Here is a 22,293-nt window from a genome sequence, read left to right as displayed (position 1 = left end):
AGTACTATTTCCAGGATTCAGGTGAGATGATTGATATTTCTCTTTACAGAAGGGATTAGGTAAATTATCAAAAGTCATATAACTAGGAAGCATTAAAGCTAAGATTCTAACTACTGTTAATTTTTTTACTTTTTCATAGAATTTTTAAAAATATTATTTATAGTTAATGTTCCTATAAAGAATTTCCTACACATAAATTTCTCTTCTTAAATTGACTTACTTGGGTAACTATCAGCTTTGAATATTTTTAATTTTGGGACATAAGTAGGTATATTGGCCTCAAAAGTATCATACCAATTTATTATATGCCTGTCAATGTACTTTTTCCCTGAAATTATACCAGTCATGAACTTTGTAAATTATTCAGAACCTTTATAGATGTAAAATGCTACTTCTTTATTGTTTTAATTTTTACTTTTACAATTAATGTCAAAATTGAATATTTTCCCAGAAGATTGTTTATAATTTTTATTTCCTGTTGAATAAGTTCTTGATTTTTGTCCTTAGCTTATTTACCTGCTGAGTTCTAAGAAAAACATTCTCTTCAACTAAGAAGGCATTTGTCATAGGTTCTTTCTCTCTCACTCAATAATTTTCCATTAGAAAAATAGGAAAAAAAACCCAATAATTTTCCACTGGAAAAATAGAAAAAAAAAACTTAAAAGTTTCAGTGGAGACCAGAGCATAAATGAGAAATTAAAGCATTAATAATTTGTTAGGAAGCAGTTTCTCTTGAAGCATAAAAACACAAAAAAATATTTATATTGATATCTTATAAAAGGTATTACTTAGATAGGAACCCAATCTTTTCAGCGTCTACAGAATTAGAAAGAAGTACAGTGGCTTTTACTCTTACCAAATAATAGAAGGTTAACTCTTTTTCCTCCTTCAGAATCTGTCCATTCAGGATGTAGTGTGCCCGGATCTCCTGGGTTTGCCCACAGGTCATAGTACCAGCTACAGGTTCAAGGTGAACATAACTCTTGCTCGGGGAGAAAATATGCTTTGCAGTGTGCTGTGCTTGTGTATGAAATTCTTCAAGCCACCAGTTATCAAAACAGTGCTTATTCTGTTTGTAAGTCACCTAATGGAAGGAATAAATAAATATGCTATTTGTTATTAATACATATCATATATATATTGGTCACTCTCTGTCATTTTGAAGATTTTATATGAACCACGCTTACCTGGTTCCATTATAGGCTGCTTTCCCAAATAAAGCGTAATCTATGAATGACTTTCTCTTAAGTTTATTTAAGATTATGCTATACTGATTTAGTAGATATTATTCACTCACAATCAAGATCACTCAATTCCTTTTCCTTAATACCCTTATGGCTGTAAATTGCATAAGGCCATTTAAATATTCAACACAAAACAAAAATAGTGGTACACCAAAGAAACCAAGCAAAATCTAATTTTAATAAAATGGTAAAAATGTTAAATTTTTCAAGGGAATATGAAGATAATTTAATAAACATCTCCTGAAACTAAATCATGTTTTAAACAGAGTCTATCTAAAGTAAAAGTTTTTTGACAGAATTTTTTGTTTCTTATAATTTAGGTCTCCACATTGTTTAATTTCTATTTTACTCTTTATCATCTTATTTTTATCCTTGTATCCTTATCTTTATATATACTCTTCACTTATGTGGCCCCGGTGATCTCTTTATTTTTGGTCCCACATGCCCCTTTCTACTTACCATAACTGTAATGAAAGAAGATGTGAAGTTGGTGGTATCAATGGAAATGTCCACCAAACCATGCTCATTAGTAGTAAAGCTGGAATGGTACATATTTGTACCCACAGCAACAACTATTGTTTCATTGGGGATTGGCTGATCCTTCTCATCTACTAGAAGAACCTAGAAATATGAAAGTGTTAGCTGGTTTCACGTGTCATATAGCAATAACATCTTCCACTCTTTGTCATGTTCACTTTTTGACCTCTTGGCCGTTATCTTTTACTGAAGATCTTAGAATCTGAAAATAAGATTTGCTTTCTGGGCTCTAAACTATGACTTTTCTTTTTGATATTTCTATTTGTATATCTCATGAGCATTCAACTAAGAATATCCAAAAGTGGACTCATAATGTTACCCTCCCAAATTTTCTTTATGTCCTGTGTTCTCTATCTCAATGTAAGGTGCTTCTGTTCATCCAATAGTTTCTGCAAGAATACTGAGGGCCTCTTTTCATCATTTTCTGTCTTTAACTGCCTATATCTTACCCATTGCCAAGTGCTATCTCTTCCCCTTTTAAGCATATTTCATTCCTATTTACTTCTCTCAAAATCCCGGTTAAAACCACAATATTTTTTACCCATTTGGTTTCCAATAACTTTCTATTTAATCGTGTACAATCCACCCTCTTGCTGCTTCATCCTTGCTTCAAACTGGTCTCTCTACAGCCTGAGCTAGTCTGACCGTGTTACTCTTCTTAAAACCTCCAGTAACTTAACCCAAAATTCTGAACTTATCCTAAAATTCCCTTAAAGATCTGTTCTAGCTTACCTACAATTATTCAGTCTATCCAGTTATATCTTCTGTCTCAGCCAGTCACACTGGCTACTTAGTTCTTTGCTCTTGAAAAGTTGTTTCACACCTAGAATATTGTCTATTTTTACATATTTCTTAAATTTCTGGCCAAGTCATACTTATCCTTCAAGTCTTCGCTTTTCTCATACTCTTCTCTTGACTTTAAAAGACCTTGCCAGATCATATCTATACATGTATTAATTTTTTGCCAATTTGAAATGAAATACTAGAATAAATGAAGAAAACATAAAATTCATAAGCCACTAAAAATGAGGAAATTGCCTATAAACTGTCAATTCAAAGATGAGTTACTACAAAAGAAAATTAAAAATGCCTAGAAATCTTACATCTCCTATATGAAAGAAAATTGATATTTACTAAATTGGATATCAATCCTAAAATTTACCAATATTATTACCAATATTGAGCCTTGAAGCTGAAAAAAAACTTTCTAAAACTATCAATAATAAAAAAATTCAAATCATCTAGATGAAAGAATATCGTTTTATTCTTTTAATGGAAAGTGATACTACAAAATCATTGTTTGCAAAGAGGCAATCAAAGAGTATGCAGTCAAACTACACAGGAAAAATGTATTATAGAAGTATGTCAGAAAGTTTAGAGAGACTGTATTAAGATGGCAGTGTAGAAAGTCTCTGAACTCACCTCTTCCCATGGACACAACAAATTTACAACTACTCTTGGAACAATTACCCCTGAGAGAGAACTGAAAACTGGATAAAAAGAACCTCCACACTGTTTTCCATAGTGGCTGCACCAGTTTGCACTCCCACCAGCAGTGTATGAGAGTTCCCTTCTCTCCACATCCTCTCCAACATATGTTGTTTCCTGTCTTGTTAATTATAGCCATTCTGACGGGCGTGAGGTGATATCTCATTGTAGTTTTGATTTGCATTTCCCTGATAGTTAATGATTTTGAACATCTTTTCATGTGTCTGTTGGCCATCTGTATATCTTCTTTGGAGAAATGTCTGTTCAGGTCTTTTGTCCATTTTTTAATTGGGTTGTTAGTTTTTTTGTTGTTGAGATGCGTGAGTTCTTTATATATTTTGGAGATTAACCCCTTATCAGATGTATGGTGCAGCCACTATGGAAAACAGTATGGAGATTCCTCAAAAAATCAAGGATGGAATTACCATATGATCCAGCTATTCCACTGCTGGGTATTTATCCAAAGAACTTGAAAACACCATTGCATAAAGATACGTGCACCCCTGTGTTCATTGCAGCATTATTCACAATAGCCAAGACTTGGAAGCAACATAAGTGCCCATCAAGGGGTGAATGGATAAAGAAGCTGTGGTATATATACACAATGGAATACTACTCAGCCATAAGAAACGATGAAATCTAGCCATTTGTGACAACATGGATGGACATTGAGGATATTGTGCAAAGCGAAATAAGTCAGAGGGAGAAGGTCAAATGCCATATGATTTCCTTCATTAAGTAGTAGATAATAACAACAATAAACAAACACATAGAGACAGAAATTGGATTGGTGGTTACCAGAGGGGAAGGGGGGAGGGGGGAGGGTGAAAAGGATAATTTGGCACATGTGTGTGGTGATGGGTTGTAATTAGTATTTGGGTGGTGAACATGATGTAATCTATGCAGAAATAGAAGTATAATGATGTACACCTGAAATTTATATAATGTTAGAAACCAAAGTTACTGCAATAAATAAAAAATTAAAAAAAAAAAAAAAGAACCTCCACAATAAGGGGCAGTGCTGACTGAGGTGGAAGAGGCAGAAATTCCTTTCTGGAGAGAAGAAAGCTACCTTCTAGTTGTGGTATTTCATGGCTGGCCAGGAGCAATCCTAAAGTACGCAGCCTTCCCTGGAGGAGTGGGGAATCTGAGAAGGGGGGCTTTACCACAATAAGCAACTTTTGGATTCAGCACAACTGAGACAAGTTTCATAATATCTGGCTTTGCTGGCTACTAACAACAATGGGAAATACCTCCAGAAAAGCTATCAGACATAAAGGGAAGGAAAAGCCTGCTCTTAAAGGGCCCATTCACAAATTTGCCCATTTTGGAAAGCAACCTAAAAGCACCAGAAAGAAAGGTTCACAGTCCTTTGGAGAAAAGAGACTCACCTGCTAGGCTCTGGGTGCATCTTGGTGAGAGATGAGACCTCTCCAGGGACTGAGATATTGGCAGCAGCCATTATTGTGACCTAGTACAGGCGTGCTGACACAGATGCTGGCAGATGCCATTGGAGCTCTTCCCCTGGCATGTTAGCCCAGGGTCTGCCCCACCCACTAGAGCACTGATTTAATCCAGCTGAGCCGGGGCAGGCAGCCCATCCTAGGGACTGGCCCCACTCAACAGCAAGCCCTCAGGCAACTTGTGGGCCTGCATAGGCAGGGTGCCTGGAACCTCTGCACTGGGTGAGTGGGTCCACCTCTGTGGGGCAGGGCATGTGCAAGGAGTGGGTGGAGTGTGTGGGGCATTGGTGGAGTGTATGTGGCCTCTGCAATGGGGCGACTGCAGGCGGAGCAGGACTGTGTTGATGAGGTGCCTGGCCCTGCAGGTGGTGGGTCCTGACAGCTGCAACACATTCATGCTCAAACAGCCACATGGGGATAGGCCCCACCTTCCATAGCCTGAAACAATTGAGTGTTCCCATATCTAGGTCCAATCCCACTCAGCTGCAACCCTAAGAGATCTGACAACAGCCTTGCAGGCCAGAGGCCTACAGCAATTGTAAGCTCCTGAGCCTAGCAACCAGCCACACTGGGGGCCTCCTCACTTAACAGAAAAACTGCAACAAGAATGTGCTAATAGACCTGGCAGCCAACTGTGCTGGGGCTCACCATGCCCAATAAAGTGACTGAAGCATCCATAGCAGCTACATTTAGCTGAGCATTACAACCAGCTGGCCAGGGGAACAGCCTAGCCTCCCTGGGCACCTGCAGCAAGATCAACTCTGCCACAAAAGAAGGACACATGTAGCCCATACAGGGGTCACTCCTCAAACATTTGGAACTGATGATGAGATGGAAGCACACTGCTGGGCCTCATAAGGCATCTCTTACATAACGGCTACCTCTCCAAGATTGGGAGACATAGCTGACCTACCTAATACAAAGATATAAGCACAGAGAAAGAGGCAAAATGAGGAGACAAAGGAATACATTCCAAGTAAGGGAACAGGTCAAAACCCCAGAAAAAGAACTAAACAAAACAGAAGTAATCTACCTGACAAAGAGTTCAAACAAAGAGTCATAAGGATGTTCACTGATTCTGGGAGAAGAATGGATGAACTCAGTGAGAACTTCAACAAAGAATTGGAAAATATAAAAAAGAACCAATCAGAAATGAAGAATACAATACTGGAAATGAAAAATTCACCAGAAGGACTCAATAACAGAGTAGATGATAGAGAAAAACGGATCAGCAAGCTGGACAAAAGACTAGAGGAAATCACCCAAGCTGAACAGACAAAAGAAAAAAGAATGAAAAAGAATGAGAACAGTCTAAGGGACCTTGGGACAACATCAAGCACCCTAACATCCATGTTATAGGTGTCCCAGAAGGAGAAGAGAGAGACAAAGGGGCAGAGAATCTATTTGAAGAAATGATAGCTGAAAACTTTCCTATCTAAGGAAAGAAGCAGACATCCAGGTATGGGAATCACAGAGAGCACCAAACAAGATAAACCCAAAGAGGACCACACTGAGACACATTATAATTAAAATGTCAACAACTAAAGAAAAAGAGAGAATCCTAAAAGCTGCAAGAGAAAGGCAACAAGTTACATACAAAGGAAACCCCATAAGGCTATCAGCGACCTCTCAGCAGAAACTTTACAGACTAGAGGTCAGTGGCATGATATATTTAAAGTGCTGAAAGGAAAAAGCATACATCCAAGATAACTCTACCCGGCAAGGTTATCATTCAGAAAGGAAGGAGACATAAAGAGTTTCCCAGACAAGCAAAAACTAAAGGAGTTTATCACCAAGACCAAGCCTTGCAAGAAATGCTAAAGGGACTTAGTTAAGTGGGAAAGATAAGACCACAAATAGGAATAAGAAAATTACCAAAAGAAAAAAAAGAAATAAAATCACTGGTAAAGGCAAATGTACAGTAAAGGTAGCAGCAGATCAACCACCTATGAAGATAATATGAAGGTCAAAAGACAAAATTGTTAATCTATTTCCGTGATAAAAGGGTAACAATAGACACACTGAAAAAAGAGGTTAGATATGATATCAAAAACATAAAATGTGGGAGAAGGGGAGTAAAAGAGTAGAGCTTTTAGCAAGAGGTCAAACTAAAGTGACCAGCAACTTAATATAGATTGCTATATATGTAGCTTATTATATATGAACCTCATGGTAATCACAAACTAGAAACTATAATAAATTCACAAAAAATTAAGAGAAAGGAACCCAAACATAATAGTAAAGAAAGACATCAAAGCACAAGGGAAGTGAGCAAGAGAAGAAGAGAGGAAGAGGGAAGAACTACTAAAATACCCAGAAAAAAAGTAACAAAATGGCAATAGGTACATACTTATCAATAGCTACTTTAAATGTCAATGGACTAAATACTTCAATGAAAAGCTTTAAGGTGGCTGGTTGGATAAAAAAACAAGACCGATATATATATGCTGCATACAAGAGACACACTTCAGACCTAAAGACACTCACAAACTGAAAGTGAAGGGATGGAAAAAGATACTCCGTGCAAATGGTAATGAAAGGAAAGCTGGGGTAGAAACACATATGTCAGACAAAATAGACTTTAAAACAAAAACTGTAACAAGAGACAGAGAAGGGCACTACATAATGATCAAGGGAAAAATCCAACAAGAGAATATAACACTTGTAAATATCTATGTGCACAACATAGGAGCACCTAAATATATAAAGCAATTATTAACATACATAAAAGGACAAATAGAGAGCAACACAATAATACTAGGGGAGTTTAACACCCCACTTACACAAATGGATAGATCTTCCAAACAGAAGACCAATAAGGAACAATTAGGCTTAAATGACACACTAGACCAGATGGCCTTAGTAGATATATACAGAACATTCCATCCAAAAAATGAAGAGTACACATTCTTTTCAAATGCACATGGAACATTCTCCAGGATAGATCAAACATTAGGCCGCAAAACAAGTCTCAATAAATTTAAGAAGATTGAAATAACACCAAGCATCTTTTCTGACCACAGAGGTATGAAACCAGAAATCAACTACAGGAAGAAAATCAGGAAAGCTACGAATATGTGGAGACTAAACAAAATGCTACTGAACAATGATTGGGTCAACAAAGAAATCAAAGGAGAAATTAAAAAAATACCTGGAGACAAATGAAAATGAAAATATGACATGCCAGCATTTATGGGATACAGCAAAAGCTGTTCTAAGAGGGAAGTTTATAGAAATACAGGTCTACCTCAACAAACAAGAAAAATCTGAAATAAAAATCTAACAGTGCACCTAAAGGAAGTGGAAAAAGAACAAATAAAGCCCAAATCAGTAGAAGGAAGGAAATAATAAAGATAAGAACAGAAATAAATGAAATAGAGACTAAAATATAGTAGAAAAAAATAAATGAATAAGAGCTGGTTCTTTGAAAAGATAAACAAAATTGACAAACCTTTAGCTAGACTCATCAAGAAAAAAAGAGAGAAGGCTCAAATAGAAAGTCAGAAATGAAAGAGAAGAAATTACAATGGACACCTCAGAAATACAAAAGATTATAAAAGAATATTACAAAAAGCTATATGCCAAAAAATTGGATAATCTAGAAGAAATGGATAAATTCTTAGAATCATACAATCTTCCAAAACTGAATCAAAGAGAAATAGAGAATGTGAATAAATATGAAAAGACAACACTGGGAGAAGATATTTGCAAACCATATATCTCATAAGGGGTTAATATCCAAAATATATAAAGAACTCATACATCTCAACAACAAAAAAAACTGACAACCTAATTAAAAAATGGGCAAAAGATCTGAACAGATATTTCTCTGAAGGAAGATATACAGATGGCCAACAGGCACATGAAAAAATGTTCAACATCACTATCAGGGAAATGCAAATCAAAACTACAATAAGATATCACCTCGTTCCCGTCAGAATGGCTATAATTAAGAAGACAGGAAATAACAAGTGTTGGAGAGGATGTGGAGAAAAGGAAACTCACATACACTGCTGGTGGGAGTGCAAACTGGTGCAGCCACCTTGGAAAACAGTATGGAGGTTTCTCAGAAAGTTGAGAATAGAACTACCAAATGATCCAGCTATTCCACTGCTGGGTATTTATCCAAAGAACATGAAAACATGAATGTGTAAAGATACATGCACCTCTGTGTTCATTGCAGCATTATTCACAATAGCCAAGACTTGGAAGCAACCTAGGTGCCCATCAAGGGACGAATGGATAAAGAAGATGTGGTATATATACACAATGGAATACTACTCAACCATAAGAGATGATGAAATCTAGCCATTTGGGACAACGAGGATGGACCTTGAGGGTGTTATGCTAAGCGAAATAAATCAGAGAAAGTCAAATACCCTATGATCTCACTCATAAATAGACAATAAAAACAACAATCACATAGAGACAGAGATTGGATTGGTGGGTACCAGAGGGAAAGGGTGGAGGAAGGAGGGCAAAAGGGGTGAGTAGGTACATGTGTATGGTGGTGGATTGTAATTAGACTTTGGGTGGTGCACAAGATGTAATCTACACAGAAATTAAAATATAATGATGTCTATATGAAATTTATATAATGTTATAAACCAATGTTACTGCAATAAACAAATTAACTAATTAATTAATTTTAAAAAAGGATTATGATGTTAAAAAGTGGCAATCTGAACAAGAGACATAGGATTTGAATGTAGAGAAAAGTAAAGGGCTGCCTATAGACTCTATTTTAGGATTCCATTAGAATGACAAAAAGTTCCAAACATTTTCAAGCCAACGGATTAATTAAATTTAGATCTCCATTCACTGAAAATGTGAATACACCCTTTTTAACAAGGCCTTTTTTTTTTTTTTGGTGAGGAAGATCGGCCCTGAGCTAACAGCTGCCAATCCTCCTCTTTTTCTGCTGATTAAGATTGGCCCTGGGCTAACATCCATGCCCATCTTCCTCCACTTTATATGGGACGCCGCCACAGCATGGCTCGACAAGTGGTGCGTTGGTGCGGACCCGGGATCTGAACCGGCAAACCCCATGCCGCTGCAGCAGAGCACATGCACTTAACTGCTTGCACCACCGGGCTGGCCCCTAACAAGGCCATTTTTAAGTTGAGTAGCTGAATAAAATAAGACTTTTATACATTTCAAAAAAAAAAAAACATTTAATACAAGTATGCTTTATTTTTCTGTATTTTGTGATGGTATTTGCTTTTTAAGCAAGTAATGTGCTATAATTTCTTTTCTTACTTTAAACAAACATTTATTTTCAGAATAAATTTTGATTTTGTTATACAAAGACTCATTTTCTTAAAAGCCACATCCCAAAATTATGATTATATTCAAAAGATATTTTACCTGCCCAAAGAAAGGTAGCCCACGTCTATAATGTGAATCCACTCTTGTAAATTTCAGTTTGCTTAAGGTATTTGTGATTTCGCATGATCCATGCCCAGTTAATTCCAACCCTGAAAGGAAAGCAAGTGAAGTTGAGCTGTTCTATGTATTCAATTCACCTTCCACCTCCACTCATCATAACAGCTTTGCTCCATCATGACAAAATACCATTCAGAATCCCTTTTCTTATTCTTTCCAGAATTTCTCACACACAGAAAATACAAGCAATTTGGCATTATCATCACCTCCAATATAAAAAATATTGCTATTCCTAATTCTTGAACTTTTCTGCTTGTTCCACCTATGTTCTTGATGAAGTTCTCATCTCCTCTGTGACCTTGCTCCATCTTTGTTTCTGTCTCTCTCACATCCATGCCCTCCCCCCACAACTTTCTGCATACAACGTGATTATTTACATTGGCTTAAAATATGCTTTAATTTCTATCACTACTTCTCCAGAGAGATCTTTTTTTTTCCTTGTGAGGAGGATTAGCCCTGAGCTAATCTCTGTTGCCAATCCTCCTCTTTTTGCTGAGGAAGATTGGCCCTGGGCTAACTCTGTGGCCATCTTCCTCTACTTTATATCTGTGACGTCTGCGACAGCATGGCTGGATAAGCAGTGTGTAGGTCCATGCCCAGGACCCGAACCTGTGAACCCTGGGCTACATGCCAAAGCAGAGCACGCGAACTTAACCACTATGCCACCAGGCGGGCCCTGGCTTTCTTTTTAAATTATTCACTGAATGAATCAAGTTACACTTTGATATTTCAAGCTATAATTAATTATCTTTGACACATTCTCATTAACATAGTTCTTTCTCATCTACTCCTTATTTTGGTTAATGGCATTTCCATTTCCCAGACCCAAATTTGAAATCTTTGGCTCATCTTTGAAGAGTATTCTGACGTATCACATTGTAACACATTTTCACCTAGCCTGTCCTCTTCATGTCTGCTAGAATTATCTTTTAAAAATATGAATTTATTTAGGTCATTCTCCTCAAATATATCTGAAGATACCAATGCTTTTCATAAGAAAGTCTAACCTCTTTAGTGTATGATTTGCTTTTCTGTACACCTTAGCACCAGCCTACATTTTCAGATTCTTCTGAAACCAAACACATTTGTTTTATGCTTATCATGCTTTCCCAGTCATCACTATCTCTCAAAATACTATCCATTCCATACAAATCAGTTTAAATGCTACTTTATAAAGCTTTTCTTGGCTCTATATTAGAAATAATTATCTTTCTTAATACTCATTTGGCCCTTAGTTTTTACATTTCTTGTGGAAATTTTATTATTTATACACACATACATATATACATATACATATATATAATTTCTTTTTAGGTTTCTAATTCCTTGAGAGCAGGGAGCATGTCATTTGCATAGTTCTTGGGAACTATAAAGTGTTTTTTACCTGGAATGGAAGTTTGATAAATGTTTAATAAATTAATGAATTAATAAATATTTAAAAATAATGCAAACCTGTTCCCTCCTCTCTGACCTTGGCTTCCACTTGTAATGTCATGTCATACCCTTTTTGTCTCAGCTGAAATATTTTAGTCTTTACGAGTTGTGTGAAACAGCCTTTATTGTCTGCCTGAAGAGAAAAGAAGAGAATTTCTGGGTCCTCTGATTTGCTATCAAAAAAGTCAGTTATCAACTTATACACATTTTTTGTTGGCTATAGAAGAAAATTTTACAGATTTTCCGACTATCTTTTGGGTGCTTATCCTTTCTTAAGCTCAAAAATAACATAAAATCTCTTCATTAATCATTGAATTACTCATTGCCGACCTTTGCCTCCTCCCCTGTGTCTTCTGAAAGCCTGTTCCATTTCTGCCACATTAAATTTCCTAGAGTTACCAAATGGGCCGCAGGATTTTATAATTCTATCTCTTTGTGTATGTTGTTCCTCAAATGATGACATTCTTTCTCCCATTCTTACCTTGGCCAACAGTTACTGCTCTTCTAAACTCAACTCAGACATAACATCTTCTAAAAAGCCTCTGTAATCGTCTCCACCTAAATATCAACTAAGGATTGTATTTTCTTGACATCTAGAACATTAATAAAAACATTTATATTCATTGAATAGATGAATCATTATAATAATCACATTTCCAAGCTAAATGTTGAAATCTGTATTTTTTTTGTGTGTGTGAGGAAGATCGGCCCTGAGCTAACATCTGCCAATCCTTTTTGCTGAGGAAGACTGGCCCTGGGCTAACATCCGTGCCCATCTTCCTCCACTTTATATGGGATGCCGCCACAGCGTGGCTTGACAAGCGGTGCATCAGTGTGCGCCCAGGATCTGAACTGGCGGACCCCGAGCCACTGCAGCAGAGCACGCACACTTAACTGCTTGCGCCACTGGACCGGCCCCTGAAATCTGTATTTTAATAAAGATTTGTTTTCATTTTTGTACTTATTTACATAATAAAATTTAATCATATTTAATTTACTTATATAGAGATGTCATGACTCACTTGAGAATAAAAATCAATTCTGATCTCCCTGATATATTAAAGATTTTGGCAGCTAGATTCCTCTCAGGTTTATCTTGCTTATCAATGTTTATCTTGACATTCATCATCATATTCATCACCCTAGCCTTTCATTTATTTGCTCTCTTCAGCTTTGATAACTATTTTTTCCATATCTTGACGTGTCCGCTCACATTGCAACACCCTGGACTTGTACGTACTCTTCCTCTGAAATCAACAATTTATACATTTCATTTTTTAATATAACATATTCTACTTTCTGCTGTTTCCCTTAGTTATTCTTATTACACTTCTTCTGTGATGTAATCGAGGCCTCCAGTCCATTGTCCCCCTAAGTCTCCCTCTCCTCATTGTGATGCTGGTTTCATATTCTTCCTTATGTGGTTTAGATTCCATAGCATGTCACTTGATTCGCCCATTAGCCAAATTCTTAACATCTGCCCAAATTAGCTTTTGATAAAAGCCAATTTTTTTATACTTCTACATCCTTTTATGCCCTTATACCTGGCATGTTGATTGCTGTTGGAAGGAAATTACAAACTTGCCAAATAAATACCACTAAAAATCCATGAGCCGAACCCTCAAGTGGGCTTCTAACGTTGCCAGGCAATCTTACATGTTTGTTTTACTCCACAATTTTCCTAGGTCACTATTTCAAACACTACTCTCCATTGTATTGTATTGACAATACAATACTGTATTGTATTGTATTCTCTGTTATTATAATCCACAAGAAAACAAGATCTGGTGTTAGTGTCCTGGGGAGAGTGGTTTCCATATACCTGTTGACTGAATTCTTCACAGATACTTTGTGAATGTATTCCATGGCAGTTGGAATGGTATCGTGAATATTTTCTGCATATGTTAATTGTCACCAGACCAGGGACAGGCTTTCCATATGTGTATCTAAAACAATAAAGCCGTCATACAAAAAGATATTTAATGTAAATTACTCAGATGTTTTTTCACATGATTTGATCCATTCATATATTCATCTTATTCATTTACAGTAATTGTATTTCTTTACACAGCATTTGTACTTTAGAAGTGCTTATACTGAAATTGTGTCTTAATTATCTAAGTGGGCATACATCTATAACTCTAAGAGAAAATATTTACTGAATATTTTTTAAATGCTTCCAAATGGAAAATTAACAATGGTTTTTCTCAGATCTTGCCTCCCTCTCAGTTGAGGTTTTACTATAAGCCTGTCTTATTTCCTTCTTTCTCTGCTGTCAGATTATCTAGGTTATTATTCCAGCTTTGACAACACCTCCTGAGTTTGTTTTAGGGAAAAAACTAAGGATTTGTAGAGAGTATATTTCTAAGTTCTCCCTAATTCATATGTATTTTAAGAGTGTAACTGAATGTAAATGGGAAAGCACCAGCTATAGAACAAAAATGTTATAAATGAACAGTATCATAATGACTTAGTCTGATCCTGCCAAATCTGATGAAAGGATATGATGTGGTATAGTCTACATGTTTGTGTCTTCCCAGAATTCATATGTTGAAATTCTAACCCCCAAAGATGATAGTATTAGAGGGTGAGGCATTTGGGAGGTACTTGGATTATGAGGGTGGAACCCTCATGAATGGGATTAGTGCCTTCATAAAAGAGGCCCCAGAGAGATTCCTTGCCCTTTCTACCAGGTGAGGACACAGCGAGAAGGCACCAGTCATGAACCAGAAAGAGAACCTTCACCAGAACGTGACCATGCTGCTACCTTGATCTTGGACTTTCCAGCCTCCAGGACTGTGAGCAATAAATTTCTCTTGTTTATGGGCTACCCAGTGTGTGGTATTTTGTTATGGCAGCCTAAGACATGATGACTTAGTCTATTGTTTCTCAAAGTATGCTTTATGGACCACCTACATTGAAATTACCTGAGATATGTGCTGAGATTCAGAGTCCTGAATCTTTCCTCAGATTTAGAATTAGAATCTCTAGAGGTGGGGCCAAGGAATCTACATTTTAACTAAGCACCTCCATAGATACTGATGCACACTTAAGTTTGAAACCTATTGCTTTAGTCCAAACTATGAGGTAGGTGAGATTTGGCTTTAGTAGCCCCAAGCTTACCCTTTTGATTTTTTTCCCCCAAAATTTCTAAAAGTGCTGATAAAGTAAATTATTTGCTAACTTTCAATCACTTTATTGAATCTTATGTTTGCATGTGAATCAAAAGACTCCTTCCGATGGAAAAATTTTAAGTATGAAAATTGGTGAGAAGGATGAAAGCATGTTTCTCATGCTGTTCTCAATAGCAAGAGGGCAAGTCTCTCTCTTCAGTGCATGTGGAGGTTGCTCTACTGCACTAAAAGTCAATCAGGGAAGAAATAACTATGGCATGCATTTTTAATTCTACATTATATATCCAGCATTTAAGATAGAGAATCTGCTTAGCTTCTTTCTAACTTTCATAGTTTAAGAAACTGGGAGCAATTAAAAAAAAAGTGGGATAATAAGACACAGAATAGCACAGAAGATATAAGCATGAGCTTCAGAGCTGGATGGCTGGGTTCAGTTTAGCACAGTGTCTGGGATATAGAAATGCTTCATGAAGCTAGATTTTTTTTTTTTAATTGCAGAAGCAATGTAGAATAACTGTGAAGAGTTCAGAGTCTGGAGCCAAACTGTTGGATTTAAATTCCAGTCTGCCATTTACTATCTGCAGGAACTTGAGCAAGTTTTTTACCCTTTGTGTGTTATAGTTTCCTCATTTGTAAATTGAGGACAATAATTATCCCCATCTCACAGGGTTAGTGTAAGAATAAAAATGTTAATAAGTGCATGGCACTTCAAACCTTGTCTGGCACATTTTAAGTGTTCAGTAAATGATTTTATTAGTAGTAGAAACGTCATATGCTGCCACCTCTGCTCCCTAGTCAGGGCTCCGGCAAGTTGGAGAGAGAGCCATTCCTTCCCTAATTAATGCACTTCAAAGTCCAGTAATTTGCAATACAAATAGAGTAGAGAAATAGAAATGAGATGAAAAAATGCAACTCACAGGCCACAGGCGGATACAGAAAATTCTTCCTCTAGAAAACCAATTGCCTTGGGCATTTTCACTTGGACTTCAAATTTAGGCAAAACTGTTGTCAATAGAAGAGAAAGAGACGTGAGAGTGAGGAGGAGATCTTGCAAGTATTAGTAATGATTCTATTTGTTGTTAGTGCCATTGAGTCGATTCTGACTTCTAGAGACCCTGTGTACAGCAGAGCTGAACCCTGCCAGGCCTTTTTGTGCCATCCTCTCACCTTCCAGTGCCACATCAGACAATGCTCCACTGCTTTTCATAGGGTATTCATGGCCATTCAGGAGTGGGTGGCCAAGTCTTTCTTCCTAGTCTATCTTAGTCTGGAACCTCCGCTGAAACCTGTCCACTATGGGTGACCCTGATGGTATTTGAGAAATACTGGTGGCATAGCTTTCAGCATCACAGAAACCTGCAGCTGCCACAGTATGACAACCGACACACAGGTGGAACCACGGACAGACAGGTGGTGTGGTTCCCTGACCTGGAAATGAATGCAGGCCAACGTGGCAGTGAGAGCATCAAATCTTAACCACCAGACCACCAGGGCTGGCCAATGATTCTGTTATAGAACCCTATAACATTGGATCACATGAACTGATTTCAATTACAATAAGCAGCAGCAGGGCTACTACTGACAACAGAGATGCTGTTTATAACCATGGGCACTTTGTACCACGTTAACTTGGTTAAGCTGGTACTGCGTTTCCTAAATCTCCTCTGAATTTCTTCAAGATTTCAAAGGTGGAAGAAAAGCAGCATCATTAGTGTCTGAAGATCATCATGGTTAGATGTGGCACCAGGTGCAGAGGGGCCAGTAGGTTCCAGTTTGTCCTTATTTTTTCCCTTTCTGTGTCCAGCTCTTCTTCCCAGCTATTAGTTCCTGCTGACTAACAGAGGCCCTAGGCTCACCACCAGATACTTGGTTACAGAAATATTGCAGTGGTAGATCTGAAGAGGCAACAGCCTTCCATAGATTCTTCTATCATAGTTTCCCTTCATGGTCCATTCTGGCAGCTGAAGGTGCCCTTGCAAGTTCTGATTTATCCATCCCCACCAACGGCTTCAGGAGAACCGGTTAGTAATTTCCTCTGATCTACCAGCTCCTCCTGCTGGATCCTTGCTTTTCCACCCTCTCCCACAGTTGTATAAGGTTAGTTATTCCTATAAATAAATCCCTCTTCTATAATCCTCATGGCAGTTCTGGTGAGTTTTAGGAATCATGTTTTTGTGATGAGTCTCCTCATCCATGGCATGATATATTTCATTTACATTAGAAAATCCACATAACTGATAACTCATAAGATGGCTTCATTGTCTGATTACTATGATTAAGGTAGTGTAGGTGTAGGTTATAGACAGCCAAGAGACAATCCCAGGAAACACCTTCAGTTATAAGACATAAATCAACAGATGCCTATAGATAACACAGTGTATTGACTAGCTATTTACGTTTGAATAGGGTCAAATGGACCTATTAAAATCTCTCTTATTGGCTCTTTGATTTTGGTAAATTACTAACTTTTCTAGTATTGATAGGCTCATTTTTAAAATGGAGATAAAATAGTATCTTCCTCAGAGGGCTGTTGTGAGGATTAAATGAGGTAATGCATGAAAAGTGTTTAGCAAATATTTAGGTAAATAAAAAAGCTTGCTAATTTTCAACTGTTGTATGCTCAATTTTCACTTGTCACCTATGTGTAAAAACTATCCAGTCTTAATACTCTAATTTCATAAATGTCTTGGACACATGCAGAATTCTTACCATACTCATTCACGTCAAAGGGGTGTTCTATTCTTCTCCCTGACTCCTTCTGCAGCACGACTTTGTAGGTACCCAGAGTGGGCTCCGCTGAGAGTGGTAAAGAGAGCTGGCTAAATCCCCCTTGCAATTTGAGACTTTGCCATTGGAAAATTCGACTCCTCTTGGGATTCTATAGGTAAAAACATTATGATTTCATAGAAACAATTGAAATATATACTTTTGAATAGAAGAACAGCTTTTCAGGGAGGGTGATGTTGGGAGTTAGATAATAGATGGTTGGTAAATTGGCACCAAAGGTGTTAGCGAAGTTTTCTAGGAATTCTAGACTGAGAAAAGGGCAATAAGTTTACCAGCTATGAGATATTACAGATTACAGTACCTCTTTTTGAGATTATGCATATCCATTTTGTTCAGAAATATTGGAAGAGTCACTAAATTGCATCATCTTAGTGAATTTTGTTCCTTAACATCTTATCCACTCTCCAAAGGATATGAGATAGGGGAAACAGTGTTTGTTTAGTTTTGGTGAAGTGCTAGTGGGGAGGGAGGAGGTGGAGAGAGGCAATTTAACATAACTTGTAGTAAGTCCTCATTCTAAATGAGATACATATTACTTACCTCAATGTAAACCACTGGGAACTGAAAAGAAAGAAATAGAATGAATATGAGATAGAGTTTATAAAGAGAAAACCATGCCATCAGCATTGATAGAATATCTGGGTCAGAAGAAGTGAGTCTGCATATTTCTTGTCCAAACAAGGAACTGTGCCCCAGTTTGGTTCACAGCACTTTATATGTTTAGTTTGGGATGTACATCTCTTAAGAAGTCATGAATTTCCTTTTATGAAATAACGTACAATTGAGGAAACCTACACTTAGGTAAAAAGGTCCAAATAATAAGTTTATTTTGCAGATGATATTTATCTCTGAGAAATTCTCCATTTCTCTAAGAGAGAAATCAAATGCACTTATTTTCTTTCGTTCAATAAAAATAACTGGGTCTTTAAGAGGATGATTTCAACAGAAAGTTTATTTTAAGGATGTAGTTGATGAACTGATCTCCCTTATTCTCCAACAGTGGGACCCTTATGAGATTTTTCTATGGTACATTTAAGAATCTCATATTGGTCGCAGGTTCTCTAAAAGAATGGGCTTTAAATTTTGGCCTGTTTCCCTCAACCTCACCCACTGTTAATGAGACTCACCGTTTCATTCAAAGGATGAAAACTGACATCCACAGAGACAATGCGGAATCTCACTGAAACACAGAGATATATTTCCCATGAAACTCTCCAGTGGGAATCCAGGGCAATCACACAGGTAACAACATGCAGGATTTCCATGACTGCAGAGTAAAGAGAACCACTCCTGCCTTCCTTAAAATTGCCCTTGTTCATTTGGTTTCCTATACCTGTTTGTCCTGGTTTATAGATGGGCTTGTCTGTCTGGACAAAGACGAGGCTCTCTACTTCTGTTATCTGCATTGGCTTCCTCTTTATGAACTGCTGGGTTGGCCCTTTCACCTGCACAGTAATGAACGCTGAAGAAGATGGCAACTCTGTAATCTGTAAGATAGAAGTGAGCTGAAGAATCTGCCCAGACCCACATCTGAATGTCTTAGCCTTTATGATTTTCTCATTTCTCTGGTTAGTCCCGTCAGAATTAGTAAGAGATAAGGTCGAGGATTATGTCCCCTGTTTTATAGATTATTATAATTTTGTAACATGACAGTAACAATTCATTGATTTAATTAAAGGGAAAATGCCATTGCAATAAAATGAACCAATTCTTCAATCAATCAGGACAATGAAGGAAATAACGTGCTCACATTTTCACAGCAAAATGGTGGTATTACGATAATTATTAAATTTTATTTTCCAATGGTCAGCAACGTTATATGTTGTCATTAGTAATAAGCCAGTATGATAAGTAAATATTTAATACCTTAAGTAATAAAAGGCTACAAGAGCAGTACATTAACCATCAACTATCTGTGAGATCTTAGATAAGTCACTTAACTTTATGAATTCAGTGTTTATGTCTGTAATGGCATGAACATTATTTACCTCAGAAGTTTACTTTAAGAGCAAACAAAATCCTTCCTATAACTACGGTTACTTTTTGTATATTTCACTACTTATGTTGGTAAATATTATGTAAGCATATTCAGTAGAACTTTCATTTTTAGAATCTAATTTGAAATTCATTCTGTACGCCTCACTTTTTCTTTATTATGCTTTTTTATTGCTAGAGGTCAGAATACAAGGCATCAACTGACATGCTCTTTCTCTAAGGATCTCTCTTATCCCAAGGAGAGATACTGACAAGGAAAGGGCTGCAGTAGAAGGAATTCTCTGTCACCAGGTCTGTGAGGAGGTTCCTGCCCTGCATGCCATACTCCAGAGTTATACTCAGTGTCACTGTCTCATTCAGGTGATTAAGCATGACACAGGCCTTCTCAGGAACCCCAGCGTAGAGCTGTGATGGGACCAGCACCAGGTACTGCCTGTGGAGAAGAGGAGTCTGGATCAACCATGGAGGGGTTAAAGAGACATCATTTTGTGGCTGTTTTCTAGATAATCTTTGCTATTATCACCAGTCATAGAACAGAGCTAGATTCCAGCAGGAGTGTAGAGGAGTGTATCCTTCAAAGGCCAATGCAAAAGACCTTAGAAACTCAGAAACCCCAACAAGTTAAACATTAATATGCTTCTCTTGTGGAAATATTCACCCTCATGATATTAGTAAACCTATTCATAAGCTATGGATAAGCAATCAATGAGTTATTGTGTATTTTGGATAGAAATAATTTTCAAATTTAGAAATTTGAAATCAATCAAGAAAATGTGATATATATATATATAATGTTATTCAGTCTTAAAAAAGAAGGAAGTCCTGTCATTTGCTGCAAGATGGATAGACCTTGAGGGCATTATGCTATGTGAAATAAACCAGACAGAGAAAGACATACTTGATGGTATCACTTACATGTGGAATTAAAAAAAAAAAAAAGTCAAAAAATCTCATACTCAAGAAACAGAGAGTATAAAAGTGGTTGCTAGGGGCTGGGAGGTGGAGGAAACAGGGAGAATTTGGTAAAAGAGTACAAACTTCCACTTACAAGATGAATCGGGTCTGAGGATACAATATATAACATGGTGACTATAGCTGATAACACTATATTGTATAACCAAAATTTGCCAAGAGAGTAGAACTTAAATGTTCTCACCAAAAAAAAAAAAAAGAGTAAATATGTGAGATAGATGTGTTAATTAACTTGATGGAGGGAAATCCTTTCACAATATTATGTATATCATAACACCATGTTGTATACTTTAAATATCTTACAATTTTATTTGTCAATTATATGTCAATAAGGCTGAAAAAAAATTTATTTTTTTAGTAACAAAAAAATATGATTAACCAATTAATCATCATTGAAACCATTAAGAACCTGTCTGCATGTGGTATTGGGTTTCATATGGATGATACCATGAATGTCTTTGTTCCAGGAATCACTAAAGAGGCAATATTTAATACATGGGAAGGAGCTGAATTGCTTTTCACTACTGTTCCAGAAGCAGCCTTAGGTCTTTTCTTTCTTTCACTCTGTAGTGATGGAAGACAAGCCAAGCCTAGCTAGGCTTATCACCAGGCATGTTAATTTACATCCCCAGCAGAAACTATCACTCTCCTGTCACTCTTTGCCCATCATTTACAGTCATCCAAACATGCTGCACTTTGCAATCCTCTGCTTGCCCATGCCTCTCTCTTTCTGAAATAGCCTTGTCTATCTGGAAAACTTCTATTTGGTTCATAAGACTTACCTCAAAAGTAACTTTCTCTACACAGACTTTGGTAATGCCCCTTCGCTTATATCAGGTCCCACGAGGAGTTAGGTGTTCTCTGTGACTATTTTCATAGAATCCTGCAATGCCTGCTTCTGTTTTTGCACTGTATTTCATTCTCTGTGCACCATCTCTCTCTTTTCTATACTGTGAGTTATTGAGGGCAGCGTCCACATCTTGTTAATCTGTATATTCCCAAGACCTGATGCCAGCCCCAAAGGTTTGTTGAAGGATTGAGTGAACTGACACACAATTCCTGGCTTGTCTGTAGGTCATGCATCCATCTTGGCAATCCTTGACTTGGGGAAAACAATGCACTGAGTCACTTCACAATGGCCTAGACACTGCAGCCCTTTTCAGGAGCCAACAAAGAATTTATCTTTTTTAAAGAGCAGTAATTCTATATTCTTATAGGATAAGTGTTGTCAAATTCTGTATTCTTATTTGGTGAATGTTTCATAAATGTTACTGCCCTATGTCTCTGAGTTTTCTAGAATTGGTGTATGCCTCTTTCCATATGAGCAATAACAACTTACCAACCCTTCCAAGCCCTTTTGACAACAGATAATATCATACGGGATCAGGAAATAAATAAAAAGACAGAAATCAAGAAGTAGATAACACAATGGGAAAGAGGAGGGCAATAGAATTTTATAGAAATCTTGCTTACGGTTTTGAAGTAGCTGAAGCATCTCTGGGAAGGAGCAGGAAAAGGAGAATCAAGACTGGATTGGGCAGTTGATTTCCCCTCATGGTGTGGAGAGGAATAGAAAATTGTGGGAGTCTGAGCCTGTGATTCCTTGAACTCTGTTCTTGCTCCAGAATCACTGTTTTTATTTTATCTGATGGGCAGTTAAAGTAAACTGCTAACCATTTATTTTTGTAACATATTAACTACTTTCAGTATAAAAAAATCAATTCCAGATTATTCCCATGACCATCAGTTTTCTTTCTTCCACTGTCTCAAATTTTCTAAGTGCTTGGAAAATAG

The 22,293-nt window shown here is 37.1% G+C and overlaps 1 protein-coding gene across 1 annotated transcript in view; it reads right to left on the bottom strand.

Annotated features, from left to right (window-relative positions):
• LOC131416363 (pregnancy zone protein-like) overlaps positions 1-22,055 on the bottom strand; it is a 49,486-nt gene extending 27,431 nt beyond the window's left edge. The window contains exons 1-12 of the mRNA XM_058558837.1: positions 21,973-22,055; positions 19,780-19,960; positions 18,866-19,019; positions 18,660-18,712; positions 18,073-18,093; positions 17,455-17,623; positions 15,663-15,747; positions 13,434-13,557; positions 11,630-11,744; positions 10,100-10,209; positions 1,704-1,865; positions 857-1,084 (exon numbers count right to left, since the gene is read on the bottom strand). Coding sequence (XP_058414820.1) covers positions 857-1,084; positions 1,704-1,865; positions 10,100-10,209; positions 11,630-11,744; positions 13,434-13,557; positions 15,663-15,747; positions 17,455-17,623; positions 18,073-18,093; positions 18,660-18,712; positions 18,866-19,019; positions 19,780-19,960; positions 21,973-22,055 — 1,485 coding nt within the window. The remainder of the gene's footprint in view (positions 1-856; positions 1,085-1,703; positions 1,866-10,099; positions 10,210-11,629; positions 11,745-13,433; positions 13,558-15,662; positions 15,748-17,454; positions 17,624-18,072; positions 18,094-18,659; positions 18,713-18,865; positions 19,020-19,779; positions 19,961-21,972) is intronic.
• Positions 22,056-22,293: the final 238 nt, after the last annotated feature.

This window comes from Diceros bicornis, chromosome 17 (genome assembly GCF_020826845.1).
Source record: "Diceros bicornis minor isolate mBicDic1 chromosome 17, mDicBic1.mat.cur, whole genome shotgun sequence".
NCBI lineage: Eukaryota > Metazoa > Chordata > Mammalia > Perissodactyla > Rhinocerotidae > Diceros > Diceros bicornis.
The sequence above is the reverse complement of the archived record's forward strand: the minus strand, read 5'-3'. Positions and strand labels throughout refer to the sequence as shown.